This window comes from Natrix helvetica (assembly GCF_964273705.1).
Source record: "Natrix helvetica genome assembly, chromosome: 9".
In the NCBI taxonomy this organism is placed as follows: domain Eukaryota; kingdom Metazoa; phylum Chordata; class Lepidosauria; order Squamata; family Natricidae; genus Natrix; species Natrix helvetica.
This window is the reverse complement of record NC_138560.1, coordinates 1,127,491-1,149,876: the sequence shown is the minus strand read 5'-3', so window position 1 is coordinate 1,149,876 and position 22,386 is coordinate 1,127,491. Positions and strand designations below refer to the sequence as shown.

At 51.6% G+C, this 22,386-nt stretch overlaps 1 protein-coding gene across 1 annotated transcript; it reads right to left on the bottom strand.

The window, feature by feature from the left end:
* Positions 1-60: 60 nt before the first annotated feature.
* DLL3 (delta like canonical Notch ligand 3) lies at positions 61-21,827 on the bottom strand. The gene is made up of 9 exons (XM_081962336.1): positions 21,681-21,827; positions 19,619-19,864; positions 17,216-17,276; positions 16,251-16,508; positions 13,776-14,137; positions 6,558-6,774; positions 4,410-5,058; positions 3,095-3,206; positions 61-2,612 (listed from the first exon to the last, which is right to left on the bottom strand). Exons 1-9 carry the CDS (start codon positions 21,744-21,746, stop codon positions 2,607-2,609), a joined length of 1,977 nt encoding a protein of 658 aa, XP_081818462.1. The 5' UTR covers positions 21,747-21,827; the 3' UTR covers positions 61-2,606.
* Positions 21,828-22,386: the final 559 nt, after the last annotated feature.

The following is a 22,386-nucleotide window of genomic DNA, read 5'->3' as shown; positions in this document are numbered from 1 at the left end:
GAACAGCCTGAAGGGGGGGGGGGAGCTTTGCGAGCCCCCCCCCGCCACCCATCAGAACAGAAAAGAGCATCAGACGGATTACATCTTGCGCAAAATAGATATTTTATATAACTTTCTTTTGCGAGAAAACACCTTACATTTAAAAAAAACCCACCACACAAAATAGTTACAGAAACTGGGAAAAGATACACTGACAAGACACATAAATATACACAATGCACAACATAAATATGAATATAATTATCTCCAGCAGGATTTTCTTATTTATTGTATACTGTACAATAATAGTTCTTGTTTGTTTTTAAATTAAAAGAAGAAATATAAGGGAGGGGGAGATAACTTAAAAAATAATGGCTGCTCTCCTTGGGAGTTTTAAAATTCCTGATTTTTGCCATCAGAAGCGACACATTTAAATCTTCAAATAAACCAAGAAGGCAGAGGCCATTGGGATTCGAATTAAATTAAGAGTTGCTACATGACTGGTGCTTTTAAAAGTATGCAATTCTGTCTCTTCATACTTCGGTTTTCATTCCCCAAAATACCCTTTTTGAAAAACAAATATCTCAACTTTTCTATAACTGGTGAACAGAAAAAGGCAAGGTCCCTTCTCAAAAAACAACAACAACAACAACCCAACATGTTGAAACAAAATTAGAACAAGGGAAAAGCAACTTACAAAGTGCACCTGATTTTTTAATGTAACCCTCCAGAGATTCTATTGGTTGCGGTTGTGGAAATTTTGTAGAAAAGCACTTAAGGCAAAAGTAAAACTGAAGGAGCCCTTTGTACGAATTCTGCACAATCCATTCAATTCAAATTCCCATCCTCCACACCCAGGAAACTCTTAAGGCGGGGGTGGGGAGGTTCCAGATGGGCAGAATCTGGGTGGTTTTTCTTTGATTTGTTTCCACAATTCAGTTTTGGATTCGGACCCTGAGATCACGGAACTGAAAACACGGGCAAACTAGGGATGGAAGCTAGCATGCTAAGAAAGAAGTAAGGACCAGGGTGACTCTGAGCATATCCAGAGCTCAGGAACTTTTGACCAGTACCAGAACCAATCACAAGCTCTTCCTGAAATATGTTTACTCATTGCTATTGCAACAAGGGAGGGGGGAGGAAATACACCCCCCCCTGCAAATTTTCTATCGCTATTCCAGTTTGGCTCAGTCTCCTCTTGAAAACATTATAATCCCCTTTTTGTTTTAAACGGATGAGAGAAACCTTCCCAAGCCAGGTGGCAGAGCCGAAATCTTCTGCAGGTCTAGAGCGAGTAGGTGCAGGCTGGCTTTCTGGGGAATGCAGAGGTCATCCAGCAGGACAAGAAATGATGGTTGGGTCTCTAGGGGAGCGATAGAACCTCTGCTGCTTTCCGGTGCTGCCCTCCTGTGGCAAAGGGTGGCATAACCAGGGAAAAGGCCCTGTGCGCTGCCCATCAGGAAGAATATTTACTTACTTACTTAATTTACTTATTAGACTTTTATGCCACCCATCTTGCCTGGTGAGTACCGACAGTCCTTGACTTACAACCACAATTGAGCCCAAAAACATTTCTGCTGCCAAGTGAGAGATTTGTTACATGAATTTTGCCTCCTTTCACAACCTCTCTCGCCAGTTGTTAACTGAATCTCTGCAGTTGTTAAGTTAGTCACACGGTTGTTAAGTGAATCTGGCATCCCCGGTGACTTTGCAAGACATTGGAAAGTCACAAACGGAAGATCATGTGACCCTGGGACACTGCGACTGTCGTAGGTGTGAGTCAGTTGCCAAGCATCTGAACTTCGATCCGACAACCACGGGGGCTGCTGCAGTGGTTGTAACTGTGGGAAATGGTCATAAGTCACTTTTTCCCGTGCCGTGTAACATCATAAACAGATGGTTGTAAGTTGATTGTAGATGGCCTTCGTTCGTGTATTCCTGAGCTGGGGCTGCAAAGTTCTTGGCTACCAAACCAAACTTTTCTGCTTAATATTGGATGATTTGGATGAAAAGCAGAGCAGGAATCTAATGCCAATACCAACAGCTTCCTATCCTGGCTAACATTTTTCTTTTTTCCAGGAAAAATCCCACCAAACTGATCCCAGGGGGGGCAAAAAAAGGAATTTTCACAAAAATGACTTTAGTTCCAGCACTTATATAGGGAAAGGACCTGCCTTTTATTCCCGTTAAGATAATCCTAGTGCAGTTTTCTTTCTTTCCCATCTTCCTTCCTTTCCCAAATCAGCTTCTCTTCTTTTGCCCCCCCCCCCCCCAAAAGACAAATTTCTTTGAAACTCAGCTTTCCATTTGCATTTTTTTTCCAATCTCTTGGTCATATCCGTTCTGGTCAGATCCAACACTTCTCTCTCTTGTTCTCGATGCCAATACTAATAATAATAATATTAACAATAACTATAAAAATAGCAGCAAGAATAAATATTAAATATCTTCCTTTAAAAAAGGAGTCTTTCTTATAATACTATAGAGATTTCAAAAATAATCATTAGCACGGCGGCCCATGGGGTCTCTGCAGTGTGTGCGCAATCTGTAAACATTCCTTTAGCTGAAAAACATTAAAACAAAACGGGACAAAGGCCAGGTTCCGAGGCTGGGTGGGTAGATCATCTTTAGACCTAGAAAAGAGAAGGAAAGAAACAAGAACATCAGACCCTGGCAAAACATAGAAGATAGAACTTTTGGCTAAGATGCTCCCGGATTAGAAGCAGAATAGAGCTTCTAATATATATATATATGTGTGTGTGTGTGTGTGTGTGTGTGTTGTATTTGTGCTGATAAATAAATAAAGGGAGATTAGTATAGATCTATTTCAAACTATTTAGCTCTCATCAGCTAGCCATACCCTTACTGGGATTCGAACCAGGGCTGTATTACATATTAGGCAGTTGTATTAGCCACTAAGCCACAGGCTCTCCTCCTTATCAGCTGAGCCAGGGAAATAGGTATGTATTTGTGTTACAATCCCTGGTATGCCCAAATATATATATATAAACCCTCTTGAGTCTCTGCAGGGCCTGATTCTTTCCAGCTTCCTTTGAAAGGCTGAGATTAGCCCCAATGGACCCCCCTGAGTCCCAGGGGAGCATCGGTGCCTTACCTCCGTGGCGTAAACGCAGGGCTCCACCTGGCCGGGGATGATGTAGATCGGGTGGTAAGCACCGTCCTTCGGACACTCCGCCACAACAGGCCAGCTGGGCTCCGACGGTTTACTACGGGGGTGGGGGGGAAACAAGCAGACGGTGGAGTGAGGATACGGTGCTCTTCCCCGCCACAATTCGGGGTCACAAAGGCAAAATCTGGAGGGGGGGGTCTCCGCGGGGACATCAAGAAGGAAGCCTGGGATGGAAACACCGCTCCGTTGGATGTGCAGCTTCTCTGCACGATGATAAAGAAGACAAGCTTTGCTCGAGTCAACAAATGAGAAAACGTCCTTCTTGTGAATAAGACCTGATCAAGGATGGGGTTTTTTTCAAGCTTTGAACCGAGAGCCGGGGGCTCCCTTACAGCCCCCCCCCCCCCCGGGTCAAACTCTTGCTGGTACCCAGCCAGGTGGTTGAGTAGCCTTTCCTTGAGATGTCCCGTAAAGCAGGGGTCTCCAATCTTGGCCACTTTAAGCTTTGCCGGCTGGGGAATTCTGGGAGTTGAAGTCCTCCAGGCTTAAAGTGGCCAAGGTTGGAGACCCCTCCCGTAAAGGAGATATCCTGTCGTCTGTTTCGCCACCATCTGCCTACAAAAGAGGATGCCTCCTTCTCAAATATTATCATCAGCCGCCAAAGATCAGGTCTCCACTTGGAGATCCAATAAAAAAGAGTTCACGCGCACCAATCTGCCCGACTAGTGATCCGCGCCTGTTTGGTTAGATCAGGGTGAATGGCAATCGAGAGAGGTTGGACTTAGTTCGCTTGTGGCTACGGAGGATGCTAGGCTGCAGCCTCTCTTGACTCCGCCTCCAGATTCTGCCATTCCAGGAGGTTAAGATTCTGAAGTGTAGGGAGGAGGAGGAGGAGGAGGAGGAGGAGGAGGAGGAGGAGGAGGAGGCTCACCCAATTTAGCAGCGAGCATTATGCGGGGAAGAGGAACCAGTAGTTCTGGAGGGTACCAGCTTGGAGAAGGCCCTGGAAATACCTGCAATAGCTTGGCAGGCAACTCACCACATCCCTTGAATGCCATAGAGTCACAAGCCATCATAGCTTGTAACAGCCCCCCCCCCCCCCAAGTCAGGCTCAGCATGCAAACACGAACTTCTGGGCTTGAAGGGTTAATCTGAATGGTTTTGCTTTCCTTCATGTGATTTGAACACAGCACATGGATCATTTGCTGATCCCATTCTCCACTGCCGCCCACCCCTCCCAGGACTGGCCAGCCTGGGCTGCCCCCCCTCCAGGTTCCTGGCTCGTAACGGGGCCACTTACTTGTCAGGCTTCTTGCAGATGGACTCGTAACTCTGGTCCAGGAGTTTCCTCTTGCAGTTGAAGCGGTCGCCATCAAACCGCCCTTCCTTGTTGGAGACCTTAAAGCAGCCGCGCGAAAGGAGGCGGCTCTCCCGATCTCGGAAGTTGTTGACGGCCGCCAGGTCGTTGCAGACACGGCTTTTCAGTGGGTGAGGCCCGTTCCTCATGTGTCGAAGCAGCACCAGGATGGCGCAGGCGGCCAACAGCAAGGTCAGCAGCCCCAGAGCGAAGGAGATGGCCAGGGCGGTGGGGAAAGGTCCCTCGGCCACCCAGGGGCTGCTGACGGCCGTGGGCAGCTGGACACGGAACTCGCAGCTGGAGCCCATGAAGCCGCTGGGACACTCGCAGACGTGGCCAGAGAAGTGAGTGTAGCAGGTGCCGCTGTTCTGGCAGGGGCTGGAGATGCAGGCGTCCATGCGAACGCTGCAGTCCTTCCCCCCGTAGCCCAGGGTGCAGGAGCAGGAGTAGGAGTTGGGGCCGTCGATGCAGGTGCCCCCGTTAGCGCAGGGGTTGCACGCGCAGTCGTCGACGTTCAGTTCGCAGCGGGAGCCGGCAAAGCCCGGGCGGCACTTGCAGAAGACGCTCCGGCCAAGGTCCAGGCAGCGGCCACCTGCGATTGAAAGAAGGGAGACGGTTGCTGAGGTCCGTGAACCCATGCCTAGCAGTGGCTGACCTGCAGCCCTCTCGGCCTGGGCACTGGGGGACGGGGCAAGAGGCGGCACGGAGTGTGTCCCCACCTGGGCTGTCCACTCAGGATGTCAGGCCTGCAGTAATCTTTTCCTTTGGATCTTGGGCCTGCCACACTTCCTATTATTATGCTATGCATTTTCTATGGTGGGAAAATGGGAGGGGGGCATTGTACCGAGTTAGATGCTATGAAGCCATAACAAAATTCTTTCTGGAAAGCCAAGGTCATCCTTTGTCTCTGCACCTGACCGGAACTGGATGGGTGGAAGCTGCCAGCGTGGCAGTGGGAGATTGGGCCATGGGATGGAAAACCGGGAAGCTTTCAGATTTGGGTTTTCCCAGATGTGCCAACATGGCTCTCTTCATAAATTGGAACTCGGAGCAATACTTTGCCTCGGACTCCGATTGACTTTTGGATGCTCTTTGGAACCCTGACATAGGATGCAAAAATGAAGGGATGGAAAGAGACCCTACCAAGAGATCTTCCACAAGGAAGAAGGGGGTCAACCTGTTCTCCAAAGCCCCTGAAGGCAACACAAGAAGCAACGGATGGAAACTAATCCAGGAGAGAAACATCCTAGGAGACACTTCCTGACAGTCAGGACAATCAACCAGGGGAACTGCTTGTCTTCAGAAGTTGTGGGTGCTCCATCACTGGAGGTGTTCAAGGAATTTGTCAGGAATGTAAAGGTGTCCAACCTTGGGAGCTTTAAGACTTGTGGACTCCCACAAGCTTTAAGACTCCCTGAACCCTAGGAAGTCCACGAGTCTTAAAGTTCCAAAGTTGGACTGTGGTGGTTTAGGGTTTCCTGCTTGGGCAGGAGGTTGGACTAGAAGATCTCCAAGGTCCCCTCCAACTCTGCGTTTCTGTTATTCCGTTATCTACGTGGAGTCCTGAGCACAAGGAGACCATTGCTGGTTCTGGCCTTGGAAGACGCTGCAGTTAATGGGTTAGACAGGCAGGTCTACAGCAGATCCAACAGTTAACAGAACCAAATGTAGGTTAGTCCACTCTATTGTGTTCCCCATAGCTGCCTCTGCTTGCAAAAGTTGGAAACAAACCATCGCTGGAGATGCCCTTGAGGTGGACATTCATAATTTGAAGCAACGAGAAGACAACAAAGGTGGGCTGTCTACAGAGGTCCTCTCCTTAGGAGATTGGGCACATTTGTGAAGTCCTTCCTGAAACAGGAACCGTTCCTCCTCTTTCCTAGAGAGATCCATCACCATGACACACCAAGATCAACCTAGGACCTTTTCCTTCTCAGAAGATCAACCTAGGACCTTTTCCTTCTCAGAAGATCAACCTAGGACCTTCTCCTTCTCAGAAGATCAACTTAGGACCTTCTCCTTCTCAGAAGATCAACTTAGGACCTTCACCTTCTCAGAAGATCAACCTAGGACCTTCTCCTTCATACTTACCATTCAAACAAGGGTTGTTGCTGCACCTGTCTATCTTCTTCTCACAGTTAGAGCCATGGTAGTTCAGGGGGCAGCGGCACGTGTAGCCCCCTAAGGGTCTCTCCGTGCAGGTGCCCCCATTGAAACATGGCCCGTCGGCACAAGTCATGGCGCTGATTTCGCAGGTCTTGCCGTAGAAACCTTGTGGGCAGGTGCACTTGTAGTCATTCTCCAGGTCCTGCAGAGAAGGAGGAGACCATCAACTGTCAGCGCTTTCTGCCCAAAGCTGGAAGAGGATGCAAGGGGAGGGGGCCTGCCTCCTGGAGAGATCAAATGAAGCCGCTCAGTCCTAGATTGTGCTGGAGAATATCTAGGGCTGGGGTCTCCAACCTTGGCCACTTTCAGCCTGGAGGACATCAACTGGCTGAGGAATTCTGGGAGTTGAAGTCCTCCCAGAGGACTTCAAGATGATGCCCAAGTGAATTGTGGGAGTTGACGTCCTCCAGGCTTAAAGAGGCCAAGGTTGGAGACCCCAGCCCTAGCAAAGACGGTGCCCAAGAGAGACGGCTGTGTTTTCTGTCCTGCCCCCACCTCCACCCTACGGGTCCTGAAGGCAGGAGAAAAAGTAATGGATGATAGCTTCAGTCAGGAGAGACCCGACCTAGAATTGCCTGACCCTGAGAACAATTAACCGGCGGAACACCTGGCCTCTTGAAATGGTGGGTTCTCCAACACTGGAGGTTTTCCAGAAGAGCCATTTGTCCAGGAATGGTGTAGGTCTCCTGCTTGAGCAGGGGGTTGGACCAGAAGACCTCCAGGGTCCCCCCCAACCGCCTGGCTCTATGTTCTTACTCCCACTCCTCTTAGTTTGATTGTCCCCGAGGCAGCAAAAGCTGAAAAGGAGGACACACGGAGAGCCAAAATATGCGCCCAAACAATCGTTGGCTCCGACTCACTTCCTCCATCTCAAGACCAATTGGACAGGCATACGACTATAGCACTGATAGCGTTACCTAGTTGGGTCATGAAATGTCTGCAAGAAAGCAGCCAAGCTCAGAGGGCACCAAGGACCCTGCAGTCCTCCTCCTCCTCCCCATCTCCTTCTCCTCCACTCTGTAAAATCTCAGAGAGCACCAAGGACCTCACAGTCCTCCTCCTCCTCCCACAACTCTCACTCCCTTTCAGCACTGATGATGTTCCCTAGTTGGGTCATGAAACGTCTTTAGGAAAACAAACATACAAGAGAGCACCAACTCAACTCAGCAGTACAAATATTTGGGGGGGGGGGAGAACCTGTCCTCTGTTTAAAGGTCCCTTCGGCTTCCCCCCAAATTTAGAGCCTGGGCAGGGAGATGAAAAATGTTCTCCCTGCCCAGGTTGACATCAAAGGAGTGGACCTGCCCCATCACACAATGTGCCCAGAGATGGGCACAAATCAGCTGGCATCGCCTCTTGGGCAAATAGCTCTCACTCACACCACCCAAAGCAAGAAAAGTGAACATCCCACAGGCTCCTCAGAGGGGGGTGCAGTCCACAGCGGTCAGCCAGGCAGTTTGGGGTCCCCCCCTTCCCAATCCAACGTCCTAAACTTAACCCCCGAGAGAGAGATAGGAGGGGTGTTCCCTCCACTTGTGTTTCCATCCGAAATGCATATTTTTTCCTTTCTTGCATGTTGATCTCTTGGGTGGGGGAGCTAATTGTGGGCTGGGGGAGCAAGGGGAATCTTCCCACCATAGGAGAAGCTGCCCCCACATTTTCTAAACCTCCCTCTCTCCCAGCAGAAGGTTCACTCCATAGCAGAAGGAACTCTAGCTAGGATGCCACTTCTCAAGGCTGGAGTAGAACTGTGAAAGCTGCTGAGAAGGACCAAGGAGGGTTGCAGGGATATTCAGGAGCAACCCCCCGCCCCGCCCCCGCTTTCTGGGACACCCCTTTTCCCATGCGCCTCCCTGAACAAAGAGGGGAGGGTCCTTGTGACATCGGAGCAAGGCATCAAAGGGGACCACAGCTGCCATTGATAGTGGGAACAATTCTGGCCTCCCTCCAGGAGGTGAAGGTGCTCCGTCACTGGGGGTTTCCAAGAAGAGATCAGACAATCATCTGTCTGGAGTGGTGGAGGGCAGGAGGCTCCGACCTTGGCAACTCCCACTCCCAGAATCCCCCAGCCTTGGACTGGAGTGGAGGTTGAAGACTTGTGGACCTGGCTGGGGAATTCCGGGAGTTGAAGTTGAAATAACACAACCACCAGACAGCCTAGTCCCAAAGGGTTTTTTTTCCAACAGGCAACTGGACTCTCTGGTTCTGCTTTGAAGATATTTTCCTTCTGATCCAAGAAGTTTCTTCAAAGAAACACCAGTCAGTCCAGTTGCCTCTGGAGAAATCAAATGAAGTCCCTCTTTATTACAGTCCTAGATCGTGCTGGAGAATGTCTAGGGCTGGGGTCTCCAACCTTGGCCACTTTAAGCCTGGGGGACGTCAACTCCCAGAAATCTCCCAGAGGACTTCAAGATGATGCCCAAGTGAGTTGTGGGAGTTGACGTCCTCCAGGCTTAAAGAGGCCAAGGTTGGAGACCCCTGCCCTAGCAAAGACGGTGCCCAAGTGTGTCCTCTGTCTTGCCCCCACCTCCACCCGAAGGGTCCCTGAAGGCAGGAGAAAAAATAATCGATGGAAGCTTCAATTAAGAGAGACCCAACCTAGAATTTCCTGACCCTGAGAGGAATTAAACCAGAGGAACACCTGGCCTCTTGAAAAAGCACCTTTGGGGCAACCAGGAATGGCTGAGACTCTCCACAGACACTGCTGGCTGAGGGCCTCCTCAGGGGTTGGACTAGAAGACCTCCAGGGCCTCTTCCGAGCCTTGTTATCCTGCCGTCCGTGAGATCTTAAGGCAGAGAGCGGTCTGCCTTCTTCTTGGCCCGTCTTGTGCAGCCAGCCCTGGACTTACAAGAGTTCACACAGCAACCGTTCAAAGTCACAGCGGCACTGAAAAAGTGACCTATGACCGTTTTTCACACTTGCGCCCGTTGCAGAGTCCCTGCCGTCACGTGACCAACATTTGGACTGATTTGTATTTATGACAGTCGCGTGAATCCCTTCTGCGATCTTCTGAAAAGCCAGGTCCATGGGGAAGCCTGATTCGCTTAACGACCGTGGGAATAACTTGACAACTGCAGTGATTTGGTTAACCACCGTGGTGAGAAAGGTCATAAAATGGGGCAAAACTCAACCACTGTCTCACTTAGCAGCAGCAGATTTGGGGGCTCAATTATGGACAAAAGTTGAGGACGATCTGTATAATATACATTTCCTTCCTCCCGGGTCCTGTTCTTATGTCTGGTTCCCGAAATGGTGGCAATTAATTGTCCACTTGGAATCAGGCTATTGGCTCCCGGGGATTCTTTCAATTGTGCTCCATCGGCCCCCTCTGGGGTCTCCCAAACTTAGGCTGAGTGCAAAGTCAGGAGGGGAATCCCCCACATCTGGCCCACTGCACTGCTGTGGAGGGTCCCACCAGCTGTTCCTGGCTCTCTTGCAGGGATCGCTGCTCCGGCCCCCTCCCTTCTGCAAACCTCTTTGGGGGGAGGGTCCCTGAATCTGCACCCCCAGGCCCTCGTCCTGCCTTTCCCCACAGAGCCCTTCCAGGTTTGCCTGGCCCTCCCACACATGGTATATAATCGCCTGCTCAAGCAGGGGGGCTGGACTAGATGACCTCTGTGGTCCTTTCCAACTCTGCAATTCTGTTATTTTCTGTTCAAGTCGGACCAGGGAGGGGAGGGAGGGGTGGGCTCTTCCTTTCCGGCACCCAGCAGTTCCTATATTTCATTATAAAACATAGATTTGCTGTATATGTTTTTTGTGATCCCCCCCTCCCCCGCCATACAGGCAGTTCTCAATTTATAGCAGTTCATTTAGTGACTGTTCAAAGTTAAAACGGCCCTGAAAAAAGTGACTTATGGCCGTTTTTCACTTACGACCGTTGCCACATCCCCACGGTTATGTGATCAGATTTCAGACGCTCGGCAACTGGCTCATATTTATGACAGTCAGTGTCCCGAGGTGACTGCATCTTCTTTTGAAGTCAAAACCCGATTCACTTAGCCACCGTGGGACTCATTGAACGACGGCAGTGATTCGCTTAAGAAGCATGGCCAGAAAGGTCGTAAAATGGAGCAAAGCTCCCTTAACAACCACCTTGCTTAGCTGCAACATTTGGGGCTCTGGCTCGGTCGTAAGTCCAGGACAACAAGCTGGCCCAGCTTTAGGTGCTGTGACTTCCTTAATTCTTTGTTTTCCTTGCTGAAAATTACTGGATCCCTTCTTAAGAGAGAAGGTCAAAGGCCAACTGGGGAGGCTCACTGGGGCCCCGAAGCAGCCCTGAACAAGTCAAGACCCCCTTCGTTTAGACTGGTCCCCCCCTTTGCAGCCAGGTGACCCCCAAAAGCTCTGTGCTCACTGGAAGAGTAGCTAAGCCTCCTGTTCCCAGGGCCCCACCCCACTCCACCCCACAAGACTGGCCTTTCTCTGCTCTTGGCCCCTTCCCCAGAAGACCCCCAAGGCTCATGTCCCTTTAAATCAGGCCTTCAAGTCTTAAAAGTCCACACGTCTTCAAGTTGCCAAGTTTGGAGACCCCTGGATTAAATGCTTGGTTTAGTGTCATGAGGTCTTCTATCTATCTATCTATCTATCTATCTATCTATCTATCTATCTATCTATCTACCTACCTACCTACCTACCTACCTACCTACCTACCTATCTATCTGCATCTACCTACCTACCTACCTGAGTGGGCTCCTAGTCTCCAAGAATTAACAGCATCCCACCTGGCCTGCACACAACACCCCCCACCCGTCTTTGGCCATTTCAGTTTCCCAAACGAGCATCTGTGGAGGTTCTCAGCCATTCAGGTCCTGGTTGTGCCAAAAGTGCTCCCCCCTTGCCCCCCCGAAAAAGGCAACTTGGCTTCCTTGCTTCTTTTCCCCCTTTTGAAAACCTTTTGCTTCTCACCCAAGAAGCTGCTTCTGCCCTCCCTGACTGGTGGGGAACGGAAGGACTGAACTGGTTTGGGGTCAGCTGGTGTGCGGCTCTTGATGCCACAGGTTAAACGCCCCTCTTCCACGCGTCTAGAAAACCGGTGCCAGTTAAGAGGAAGGCCGCGAGGGTGAGGAGGGGCTGGAGTGAAGGGAGGGGGAGACCGCAGGGAGCAGGGACACTCGGTGGGTGACTTCGGGTCAGTCGTCCTCTCTCAGCCCGGCCCACCTCACAGGGTTGTTGTTGAGGGGGAAAATAGGAGGAGGATTAGGTATGCTTGCTGACTTGAGTTATTTACAAATAATGAATAAATAAATAAACCACAGGACATTGCTAGCTGTCCTTGGTGAGCTGCAGACTACCAGCCTCAGTCACTGGAGCAAAAAGGAAAGAAAGAAGAAAGAAAGAAAGAAAGAAAGAAAGAAAGAAAGAAAGAAAGAAAGAAAGAAAGAAAGAAAGAAAGAAAAAAAGAAAGAGAAAGAAAAAAGAAAGAAAGAAGAAAGAAAGAAAGAAAGAAGAAAAAAGAAAGAAAGAAAGAAAGAAAGAAAGAAAGAAAGAAAGAAAGGGAAGGACCCTGAATGCAGGTGGAAACACTTCACAGAAGTCTGAGAATGGCTAGAAACAGAATAGGACCCCCAGTCCCTCCCTAAACCTTCCTCCTTTAACCCAAGTTTGCATTTGGGCCACTACACCACTCAACATGCCCTTCTTCTGCGACATCGTTTTGTTTTTCCCAGCCCTGCTGCATTACTTAGTGGTCTCCCATCCCTTCATGCCGTCCTCCCCCTCCCCACCTTAAGACCAGGCGCAGGAAGAGGTCAACCAACAGAGAAGAGTCGGGGTCATTCGGGCAAGGGGAGAGATGGGGCAGAGTCACCCTAGACAGTTGCTCCCGGTGGGTGGTTACAACCGCCACAGCAGTGAATGCAAATTCTTTTTCCGTTCCTCCTGCCAGGGTGTGGAGCTAGGCTGCCCGAGTGCTGTGGGAGGGCCAGGGCAGAGCAGCTCTGGAAAGCAGCTGGGGACCTACCTGACGTGTGTATTGGGCATAAGAACCCCCCCCCCCAAAGATTCTCCAGAAAGTGACACCCCACCAGTCTTCCCTGCTTCTCTGGTTGCAGGCCAAGCAGCCTTGCTGTGCCGCCCCCCCAAATGTGTTCCTTCTCTCCTCCTCCTCCTCCTCCTCCTCCTCCTCCCCCTCCTCCTCCTCCTCCTCCTCCTCGCCCCCCAACTCTTCTGAAAATCTGAGGGTTTCAAGATGTGCTTTGGATGTGACAGGAAACGCTCGGTGCTTCTGACCCCCCCCAACTTATAGTTCTGTTTTCGAGTGAGGAATTCGGGGAGGCGAAGCACCCCCAAAACCTTGCAGAGCCTTGTGCCTTCTTCCTCCTGGACCCCGAGGAGGGAATCCATTCCCAGGGGCTGCCCTCTCCAATCCTGGGGGGTGGGGCAGCTTTGGGGGCCGAGACTGGTGTGGGATCTTAAACCCCCCCCCCATTTTTCTGGCACCCCCTTCAAAACGTTGAGAACGAAAGGAGACACCAAGAGGGGGTTGAGCTCCCCATCGCTGCCTCAAAGCCGAGAATTGCTTTGCAACTTTGGTGGACTTCAACTCCCAGAATCCCCCAGCCAGCACCCCCGAATTCCGTAAATTGATGAATTCAACGTACAATTCTCCCATCCCAAGAGGCAACGTTAGGCGGCTACGGCGGAAGTCCACTGCTGGACCTTTTGAGTCTGGGGGTTTGTCTAAGGCCAAAACGGGGCTGGGAGCTACAGTTTGTCTAAGGGCTCAATTGAGTCTAGGGGCCATGTATAAGGGGTCAGCTAGGCTGGAGGCTGGGTCTAAGATGTCAGTTGGGGCTGGGGGATTTGTTCAAGGCCTCAAATGGGGCTGGGGGACTTGTCTAAGGTCTCGCCTAGGCCTGGGGGCTATGCCAGAGGCAGAGGTCTCCAAACTTGGCAAACTTTTAACACTTCTGGACTTCAACTCCCAGAATTCCTCAGTCAGTGTTGGCTGAGGAATTCTGGGAGTTGAAGTCCTCCAGGCTTAAAGTTGCCAAGGCTGGAGACCCCTGCTCCAGAGGCCCCTCTCGTGGGCCCAGCCCAGACCTCCACCCCTCTGCTTTGAAGGCCTAGGACTTGCCCGGGGTGGGTGGGAGGGGAGGAGGGTCAGAGGGCAGGGGTGGAGGGGGCAGGGCAATACTGACGCTGCAGCTGCCTCCGTTCCTGCAAGGGCTGCTGTCGCATTCGTTGACTTCCACCTCGCAGTTGTTCCCCACATAGCCTGCCAGGCAGGTGCAGGTGTAGCTCCCTTGGCCCGTGTTGGTGCAGGTGGCCCCGTTCTGGCACGGCTGGTGGTTGGTGCAGTAGTTGAGGTCCTGGTTGCAGAAGAGGCCCCCCCAGCCCTCCTGGCAATTGCACTGCCAGGGCTGCAGGCAGGAGCCGTGCAGGCAGCCAGGGTAGCGCACGCACTCGTCGCAGGAGGGGCCCTGCCAGCCGATCCGGCACTTGCACTCGCCGGGCTTCTCACAGTAGCCGTGGCTGCGGCTGCACTCGGCCAGGCAGATGGCTGCAAGGGAGGAAGGGGGGAGGTGAGCAGGGAGGGGGGAAACATTGGGGGGGGGGCAGAGAGAGAGAGAGAGAGTTGCTTTTCCTGCTGGCAAGACAGCAGTTGTGCCAACCTTGGCATTGCTATCTGGCTCCAACCGTACCAGTTGGCCCTGCCCCCAAAGCATGGGACCGTCGGGTGGCCTGATGGGGCTGGACCACTCCCCCCCCCCGTCCTCTTGGGAGCAAAAGTGGAGGTCGTGGGGAGAAAGGGGGCAGCCCAGCACCCACATGGAATCCATCCACCCACCGGCTTCCTCCCTCGGCCGAGGGGCTTCCCTGGAACAAAGGGAGCACGCAAAATGCTCGCCTGACCCTCCCTAACTCCCCCCCTCCCCGTGCAGCCCCTCCCTGTGTCAAGGCCCCAAGGGGAGGCTCTGTCCCAGGGGTGAAATCTATTCCCCCACCCCCACCCCCGGCTGGTTCTGTGGGCGTGGCTTGGTGGAGGGGGGTCATGTGACTGGGTGGGCATGGTCAACTTTTTTTCACTTTCAGCTTTTAAAAAAGCTTTTTAAAGCATTTTTAAAATGTTTTAAAAAGCGGGGGGAAAGCCTCCAAGGATCGCGCAGCTCACAGCTTTTTTTTTTTTACTACCAGTTCGCAGAACCAGGGACAATCATCCCTACCAGTTCGGCTGAACTGGGCCGAACTGGGAGGATTTCACCCCTGCTTTGCCCCTCCATTAAGCCTCTGGGGTGGTGGAGGAGGGGGCATCCTTTAGCCGAGATCTATTCCCACGGAGAGGGGCTGGCCAAAATGGCACTGAGCAGATCTCTCTCTCCACATCTGGCCTCCCCTTCCCCGGGGTGAAGGCTTTGGGGGTATCCCTTTGCCCCTCCACCCTCCTCTCAGCTTTCCTGCATGTCCTGTGGGTATGTCAGGGATCGGGGAGCAGGGATCCCGGAGAGCCAAGAAGCAACAGGTGGAAACTTATCAAGGTGAGATCCGACTTAGAACTAAGGAGAAACTTCCTGACAGTGAGGCCAATTCACCAGTGGAACTACTTGCCTCCAGAAAGTATGGGTGCGTCATTCAAAGACATATTTATCTCCCCCCCCCCCAAAAAAATAGCAGCATCCCTGGGGGAAGGAAAAAGATGGAAGGACTTCATCACTTCCTTCACCCGGATGGTGTTTTTTTTTTAAACTTCAATTCAATCACAAATTTGGGGTGGCCACCTAAGAAACCAAACCTGACTGCCATTTTACGTGGAATTTGTTTACACCTGAGGCTCCTTTTGCATCACCTGTGGGGGCTTTTACCTGTTTTTTTTTTAAGTCCAAGGAAAGGATCTTTTGGCTTTTGGTGCAGAATGTGGCCTTTTCAAAAGTTAAAAAAAGGGCAGCATCTTGTCTAGTGTCCCCCCCCCCCCCCAAGTACCTGTCCCCTCTGCTGGGATCTCACCTGCAGCCTTCCACAGCTCAGGTAAAGCACCAGCCACACAGAGCTGCTCTGGTCTCTCGTGGTGGCACAAAAGACCCCCCCCCAGTCCATCTGTAGGGGTCAGTTGACGCCTTAAGGGCTCAGGTGGCCCTAAGGGTTATGTCAAAGGAGTCATTTGGGTCTGGGGGCTATGTTCTAAGGGCAAATTGGTGCTCTGGGGGGGCTACATCTGAGGGCTCAATTGGGTCAGGGGGGTTTGTCTAAGGCCAAAACGGGCCTGTGAACTATGTCTAAGGGCTCAATTGAGTCTAGGAGCTATGTTTAAGGGATCAGCTAGGCTGGAGGCTGGGTCTAAGATGTCAATTGGGGCTGGGGGATTTGTTCAAGGCCTCAAATGGGGCTGGGGGACTTGTCTAAAAGCTCACCTAGGCCTGGGGGCTACGTCTAAGGCAGAGGTCTCCAAACTTGGCAAATCTTTAAGACTTCTGGACTTCAACTCCCAGAATTCCTCAGTCAGTATTGGCTGAGGAATTCTGGGAGTTGAAGTCCACAAGTCTTAAAGTTTGCCAAGTTCGGAGACAAGGACTCTAATGAGTCTGGGGGCTTGGTTTCAGGGTCCAAAGGGGGGACAGGCCAGGAAGCTGAAGCCCCTGGGGGGTGGGGTGGGGGGCTGTCCCTTCCTGGCTACTCACGTTCTGAGCAATAGTCTCCCTGCCATCCACCCAGGCAGATGCGGTGGCCCAGCTCATCACAGGTGTAGTGGCCGAAGGTGTCGTCCCGCGGTCGGCAGTAATCAGAGCAGCTCTCCCCGTAGTAGTGCTCATCGCAGGTGACGTGGTAGGAGTAGCGCAGCTCGCTCTGGTCGCCCAGCTGCACATCTTGGGACCACTCCTCGCCCACCGCCAGACGACGTCGAGTTGCCAACCGGCTGATCAGCCTCTGGGGGTCCTCTGGACGAAGAAAAGCGAACAGAGGGTCAGCAGACCCTTAGAAAGGAAAGGGAGGCAGGGAGACCCCACCAGAAAGCAGCTAACCCCCTCCAAGCTAATCTTTCCCAATCTTTGCAACTTTAAAGATTTGTAGTCCCACAGATCTTAAAGTTGTTATGGTTGGGAAACACTGATACAGGCTATTAAAGCTGGAGAATTGCTATGACTTTGGCTAGGGGATTCTGGGAGCTGAAATCCACACATTCTTAAAAGTTGCATTGATATAGGGATAATCAAATGGGAATGGCAACTCCTATTTTCTCTCGGTGTTATTTGGAAAAAATACCATTTGATTGGCAAGCTGATGCCCAACCCAACCTGTTGAATTACGGCCTGCAATAATAAAAAGAATCAATCGCCCAACCAACAAGTCTTGCAGTTGATATGTTTGATTTAAAATGAGAGTAGAGCCCACTCCCTCCTAGCACTGATGATGTTCCCTAGTTGGGTAATGAAATATCTGCATGAAAACCACCAAGCTCAGAGAGCACCAAGGGCCCCACAATCTATTAGTCTTTTAAAAAAAATAAAGGAAACTTTCATTTCAAAACTTGTTAGGAACAGAAATGTGTTTTTATACCTGCAGTTTAGTTCCAACAATATTTACAGTTTGATCACAAACTGGGTGTGAAGAACCCACAAAAGGGGATGGGGCAGGGGCAGCTTACCTGTGGATGGCTCTCTGCCGGATTCAGCCCTCCAGGATTCAATAATGAGGGAAAAAGTGCCCTGGGGGGAAAAAGGAAGAAAAGAAAGAGAGAAAAATGTTACAAAATCCTGAAAGGAGGAAAGAGACAAGTAACAACAATTCAGACTCTACAATCATTGTCCTGGCTCCTGTTAGAGGCTCTTCTGACATGAGCCAAAACGCTGCCTTTTAACAGAATCACAGTTGGAAGGGACCTGGGAGGTCTTCTAGTCCAACCCCCTGCTCAGGCAGGAGTCCCTCTACCATTCCAGACGAACGGCTGTTTGATTTCTTCTTAAAAACCTGCAGTTCTGAAGCATCCACAACTTCTGGAAGGAAGCCATTGCACTGATTGATTGTTCTCACGATTAAATAATTTTTTCCTCAATTCCAGGTTGCTTCTCTCCTTGGTTAGTTTCCATCCGTTGCTTCTTGTCCTGCCTCCGAGTGCTTTGAAAAATAAATCCACCCCCTCTTCTTCCTGAAATATTGGAAGAATCCTGCCATATTTTCCCTAATCCTTCTTTTCGTTTTTCTTTGCTCTTTCAATTGGACTGTGTTTTTACCAGAGGCAACTGGACTGTTTTTTTCTTGCCACAGTCATTGAGTGAATCACTGCAGCTATTAAGTTAGGAACCCGGTCGTTAAGTGAATCCAGTTTCTCTATTTACGTCAGAAAGTTGCAAAAGGGGATCACGGGACCCCAGGACACAGCAACCGTTATAAGCATGAGTCAGTTGTCAATCGTCTGAATTTTGACCACAAGGATGCCGCAACAGTCATAAGTGTGGGGGAAACGGTCATAAGTGACTTTTTGTGTGTGCTGTCGTAACTTTGAATGGCCACTAAATGAGGTATATTTTAAGTTGAGAGCTACCTGTATTATTGTAAGCCAACTTTGTTGAGGTGGACAAACTCTAGATTGAGGACGTAACATGATGAATTGTCTGTCCATTGTGGAGTGCAAAACATCAGCAACAAACCAGAGAAAGGCTATGTTGGTTCCAAAGACACTAAGCCATCATTGGCTGAAACATGGTTTGCTCAGAGCAAATGTCTGGGTTTATGAAACATGGCAACCATTGACTAATGCAGAGGTGTCCATTCTTGGCAACGTTAAGACTTGTGATCTTCAACTCCCAGAAGTCCCCAGCCAGCACGCACCAAAAGTGGACACCCCTGAACTAAACTACCGTAAGTTAACAAAACTGTCTGGAGACCGGTAAGTTTCCTGCTTGCCCCACTAGGGGGCAGCGCCTCACCATCTTCACCGAAAGGTAAACCAAGTTAATTCCCAAGATGAGGAACCACTAAAATACATTCCTGGCAAGAGTTAATAAAGTTTTTTTCCCCTTTTATTAAGATTTGCCACTCGAGACAAATCACCCTCTGCCCACAGCAAAGAAAACGCCATACACAAGGACCAAGCAAAGATGCCAGGAGCCTGGAAGGAGAGTGAAGTTTCCACGCCTAGTTGGGAACTCAAGGATTGGCGTAAATCCACCTTTAGACAAGTGAAGATTGTCGTATTGTGAAGACGCCACTCTGCACAAAGGAATCAGCTGCTTCCAAGTGTGAGCAGAAACACACACACACGCACACACTCCCCCCCCCCCAATCTTCCTTCCTTCCTTCCCAGGGACGGAAAGACGGGGTTGAAAAAGGAAGCAGAAGTTTTTACAACTTAAGGCGGCAAACATCTCTAACTTCCTCCTCCTATTTTTTCCCGCAATAACAACTCTGCGAAATGGTTGGGCTGAGAGGGCGTGGCTGGCCCAAAGTCACCTAGCTGGCTTTCATGGCTAAGGCAGGACTAGAACTCCCAGTCTCCTGCTGATTGACATAGTCACCCAGCCGACTTTTGTGCTTCAGGGCAGAAAAGGGAAGCTTACATTTTTGCCTGGTCAAGAGAGTTTAGCCCATGCCAACTGACCCTCCCCCAAATCATGCAGTAAGGCAGGGCAAGGGCCTGACCCCCAACCTTTGAAGAAAATTAAGAGATGCGCTGACTTCTCCAAACAGTGGTAAGACCCACCTCCCACCGCCCCTTCCCTTCTTCCACTTTTGTGTTGCGCATAGAACTCTGATCCCCACATTCCAAGCCACAAAAGCACCCCAAATCGAAGGACAACTCCACCCCCCCATGAGAAGTGATAGGGACCACAAAGAAGCAAGGAAAGAGGATCAGGAAATGGCACCAAGAAGGCCCGTGGGAGGAACATGGTCCCAAATCCAGACTCTTTGGCTACGTGACAGGCAGCGAATAAATTTCCTAATAATAATAAAAAAATGAATAAAACACACACCCGTTTTCCATGTTTGCTGTAGGAGAAGACAATAGAAGGCAAGAGAGGGGGGAGGGGGATGCGGAAGGGTATCTCACCGGCCACTTGAAGTGGAAGGGAACACGGATGAGTCCACTGGCAGCCACAGCATGACGTTCTGCGGGGACGATGCTGCTCAGGGCTGCCCCGAAGGTGCAGGGGGGCTCTGGGGAGACCACAGCCTGGGCGTGTTTGAGGCAGACCCGGAAAAAGAGGTGGCAGGGCTGGGCTCCCCAGCAGAATTTCTGGGGGTTGCTGGTGGTGAAGGAATGCACCTGGAGTTCGAAGACTCCCGCCGGCTCAGCCTGTTTGGGGAAAAAAGGGAATTGAGCATGTCAGCTGCGCCTGGGAATCCTTCCTCCATCGGTCATCTTTCGCCCCGTCCCTGGGTCACCCCAAGAGAGGACAGCTCCCTTTGGTTAGATGCTAAACCATTAAACCTTCTTTACAGACGCCAAGCCAGGATTCCCAGCTCACACCACATTAAAAACCACAAACCTACAAATCCAGGTTTAAAGAGTCGTTGGATACCAGATGGTTGGAAAAGAAATGTAACTAGATAGATAGATAGACAGACAGACAGACATTCCTGCAGTTTCCCACCCCCAAATGGCTGCCTTAAATTCTGCAGCAAAATGAAATGTTTTAAATCAAACATTTTAGCCAAAAGCAAAGAAGGTTCTAGCAACAGTGTCACCGGGTTGAGTTGGGTGGCTATAGAAATATAAATTGAATAAATAAATAGATAAAAATAAATAAGTAACCAAGATTAATCCAATCCCACAATCAGCCTTCCTGGATTCTGGTCTGATTGTTAGAGGCAAACTCACAAAGATTTTTAGATTTTGAGAACATAAAATATGGTCCTTGAGGGCTGGAAGAGATCTTAGAGATCCTCTAGTCCAACCCTCTGACCAAGGCAGGAGTTTTCATACCATCCTGGTCAAGTGGCTGTCTAATCCTTTAATAATCGGTTCAGCTTTCATCTTTTTGATAAATTTCTCCAGAAGTCTTTCTGTTTGATATAGTATAATCTTTATTGTCATTGTACTTAAATACAACGAAATTGGTTTGATTGACAGGTTGCAGAATTTGCAGGAGGAAACGAAGGAGACTGGCTGTTTGCAAGGGCTGGGGGGGGGGGAATGAGGGTCACAATTAGGTAGTGGTGGAATCTGGGGAGGACCCTCACCCTCCAGCCCCGTTGGCCTCTTTCCTGTTGCCCTTCATTGCTCGCTTTAACTTTGAGCTGGGTGATGCCCACGGAAGGAAACCTGAGCTTAAAACTGCGAAAATTCCTCCAAACTTTGATAAAAACGCTTGAACTTTAGCTTATTAAAGGGGAGAGGGGGCGGGGGGGCTAGTCTGGGGAGGCACCTGCAGCAACAAGGTTAAAAAAAAAACACATGCACACAGAGCTGTAAATGCCAGGATGCCAGCGGAGGCAGCTTCTCAGGGCAGGGCAGGAGGGCTCAGCAGGTGGCTCTTGAGAGCATCGCAAAAGGGGTGGGAGTAGGGAGGGCAGCCCTGCAAGGTAGGCCGAGTCAGGATAGCCACCCTGCGGGGATTGCAGGCACGGAACTTTATCCCTGCAGGATGCCTGAAATCGCTTTCACAACTTCCTTCTATCACCAGACTTTGCAGTCGTTCCTCCAAGTCTCTTCCTTCCTTCCTTCTTTCCTTCTTTCCTTCCTCCTTCTTTATTTCTCTTTTCCTTCGTGGAGGGGCCCAAGCGCCCCCCCTCAACAAGCAGCAGTCCGAAAGGTGCCTCCTCCCTCCCGCGGCTTCTTCAGCGCCCCCACTCCCGCCCCGCCCTGCCCTGCAGGAAACTCCGGGGGGGGGAGGTCGGGGGGCACGCGCGGGACTCCTGCTTAAACCACGCGGAGAGCTGGCTGCGCGGCTCGCCCGGATTCCGGGCTCAGGACCCCGAGGGCGGCATCCAGAGAGGGAGCGCAGAGGCTCCGGGGGCGCAGCCGGCTGGGAACGATGGGAGCGGTCGTTTCTCCATCCCATCCGGGCTGCGCAGCTCCTGGAGGGGCGCCTCGGGCTTTGCGACCGCCGGGCGGAGTTGCCTCCTGAGCGCATCCCGAGCGAGGATCGCGGGCCGCGCAGCGCACTTACCGGCGGGGCGCCGAGCAGCAGGAGCAACAGGAGCGGGGCGGCGGCGGCGGCGAGGCTGGGGGCCATGGAGCTGCCTGCGGGGGCCAGAGCGATCCGAAGAGGCGCGGTGGAGGCGGAGAGGCGACCGCGGGGCAGGAGAAGCGCCGAGAGACGGGCAGGAGTGGCGGAGGACGACCCCGGCCCGCCTTTTATCGGCCGGACGCCGCCGCCCCGCCCCCCGAGCCCCCTCCCCTCCCCTGGCCGCGCCCAGGCCCCGCCCTCCGGCTGCTGCCCTGCTTTGCGTCGGGGAAGGCGCGGGGCTCCCCTTTGGCCCCGGGGAGAGGGTGGCGAAGCCCCCCACCCGAACTCCTCTGCTTCTCTGCTCCGGGGGTCGATGCCTCCCCAAGTGCTGGCAGCCCCGCCGTCCCTGCAGCCCCTCTGCCACTTCTGGCAGGCAGCAACCCAACCGGTGCGGCTTTCCAAGGAAAGGGCTGCAGAAGCGGCACCTGCCGAATTCCTGTCCGCCAGGCAGCCCTGGCTTGGCTTGGTTCGCGAAGAGCCGGTGCTGCCCCCGAAACGCCCCGCTTCCTCTTCCTCCTTTGAGCCCCGTCTCGTTGCAAGAGGGCGGCTGCAGAAGAGGGAAAGGCGCCCCCAAAGTGAAGCGGGTTTTGGGGTGGGTGGGAGAGGGGGAGGGAGGCTGAAAAGTTGGAGGGTCTGCTCTGTGACC

Excerpts from the sequence above, each read along its gene's own strand:
- DLL3 (XM_081962336.1), bottom strand. The coding sequence starts at position 21,746 with ATGGCCCCCAGCCTCGCCGCCGCCGCCGCCCCGCTCCTGTTGCTCCTG. Across the intron at positions 17,277-19,618 it reads CCTTCCACTTCAAGTGGCCG|GGCACTTTTTCCCTCATTAT; the intron begins GTGAGATACCCT and ends TTTTCCCCCCAG. Across the intron at positions 14,138-16,250 it reads GGGAGACTATTGCTCAGAAC|CCATCTGCCTGGCCGAGTGC; the intron begins GTGAGTAGCCAG and ends CCTCCCTTGCAG.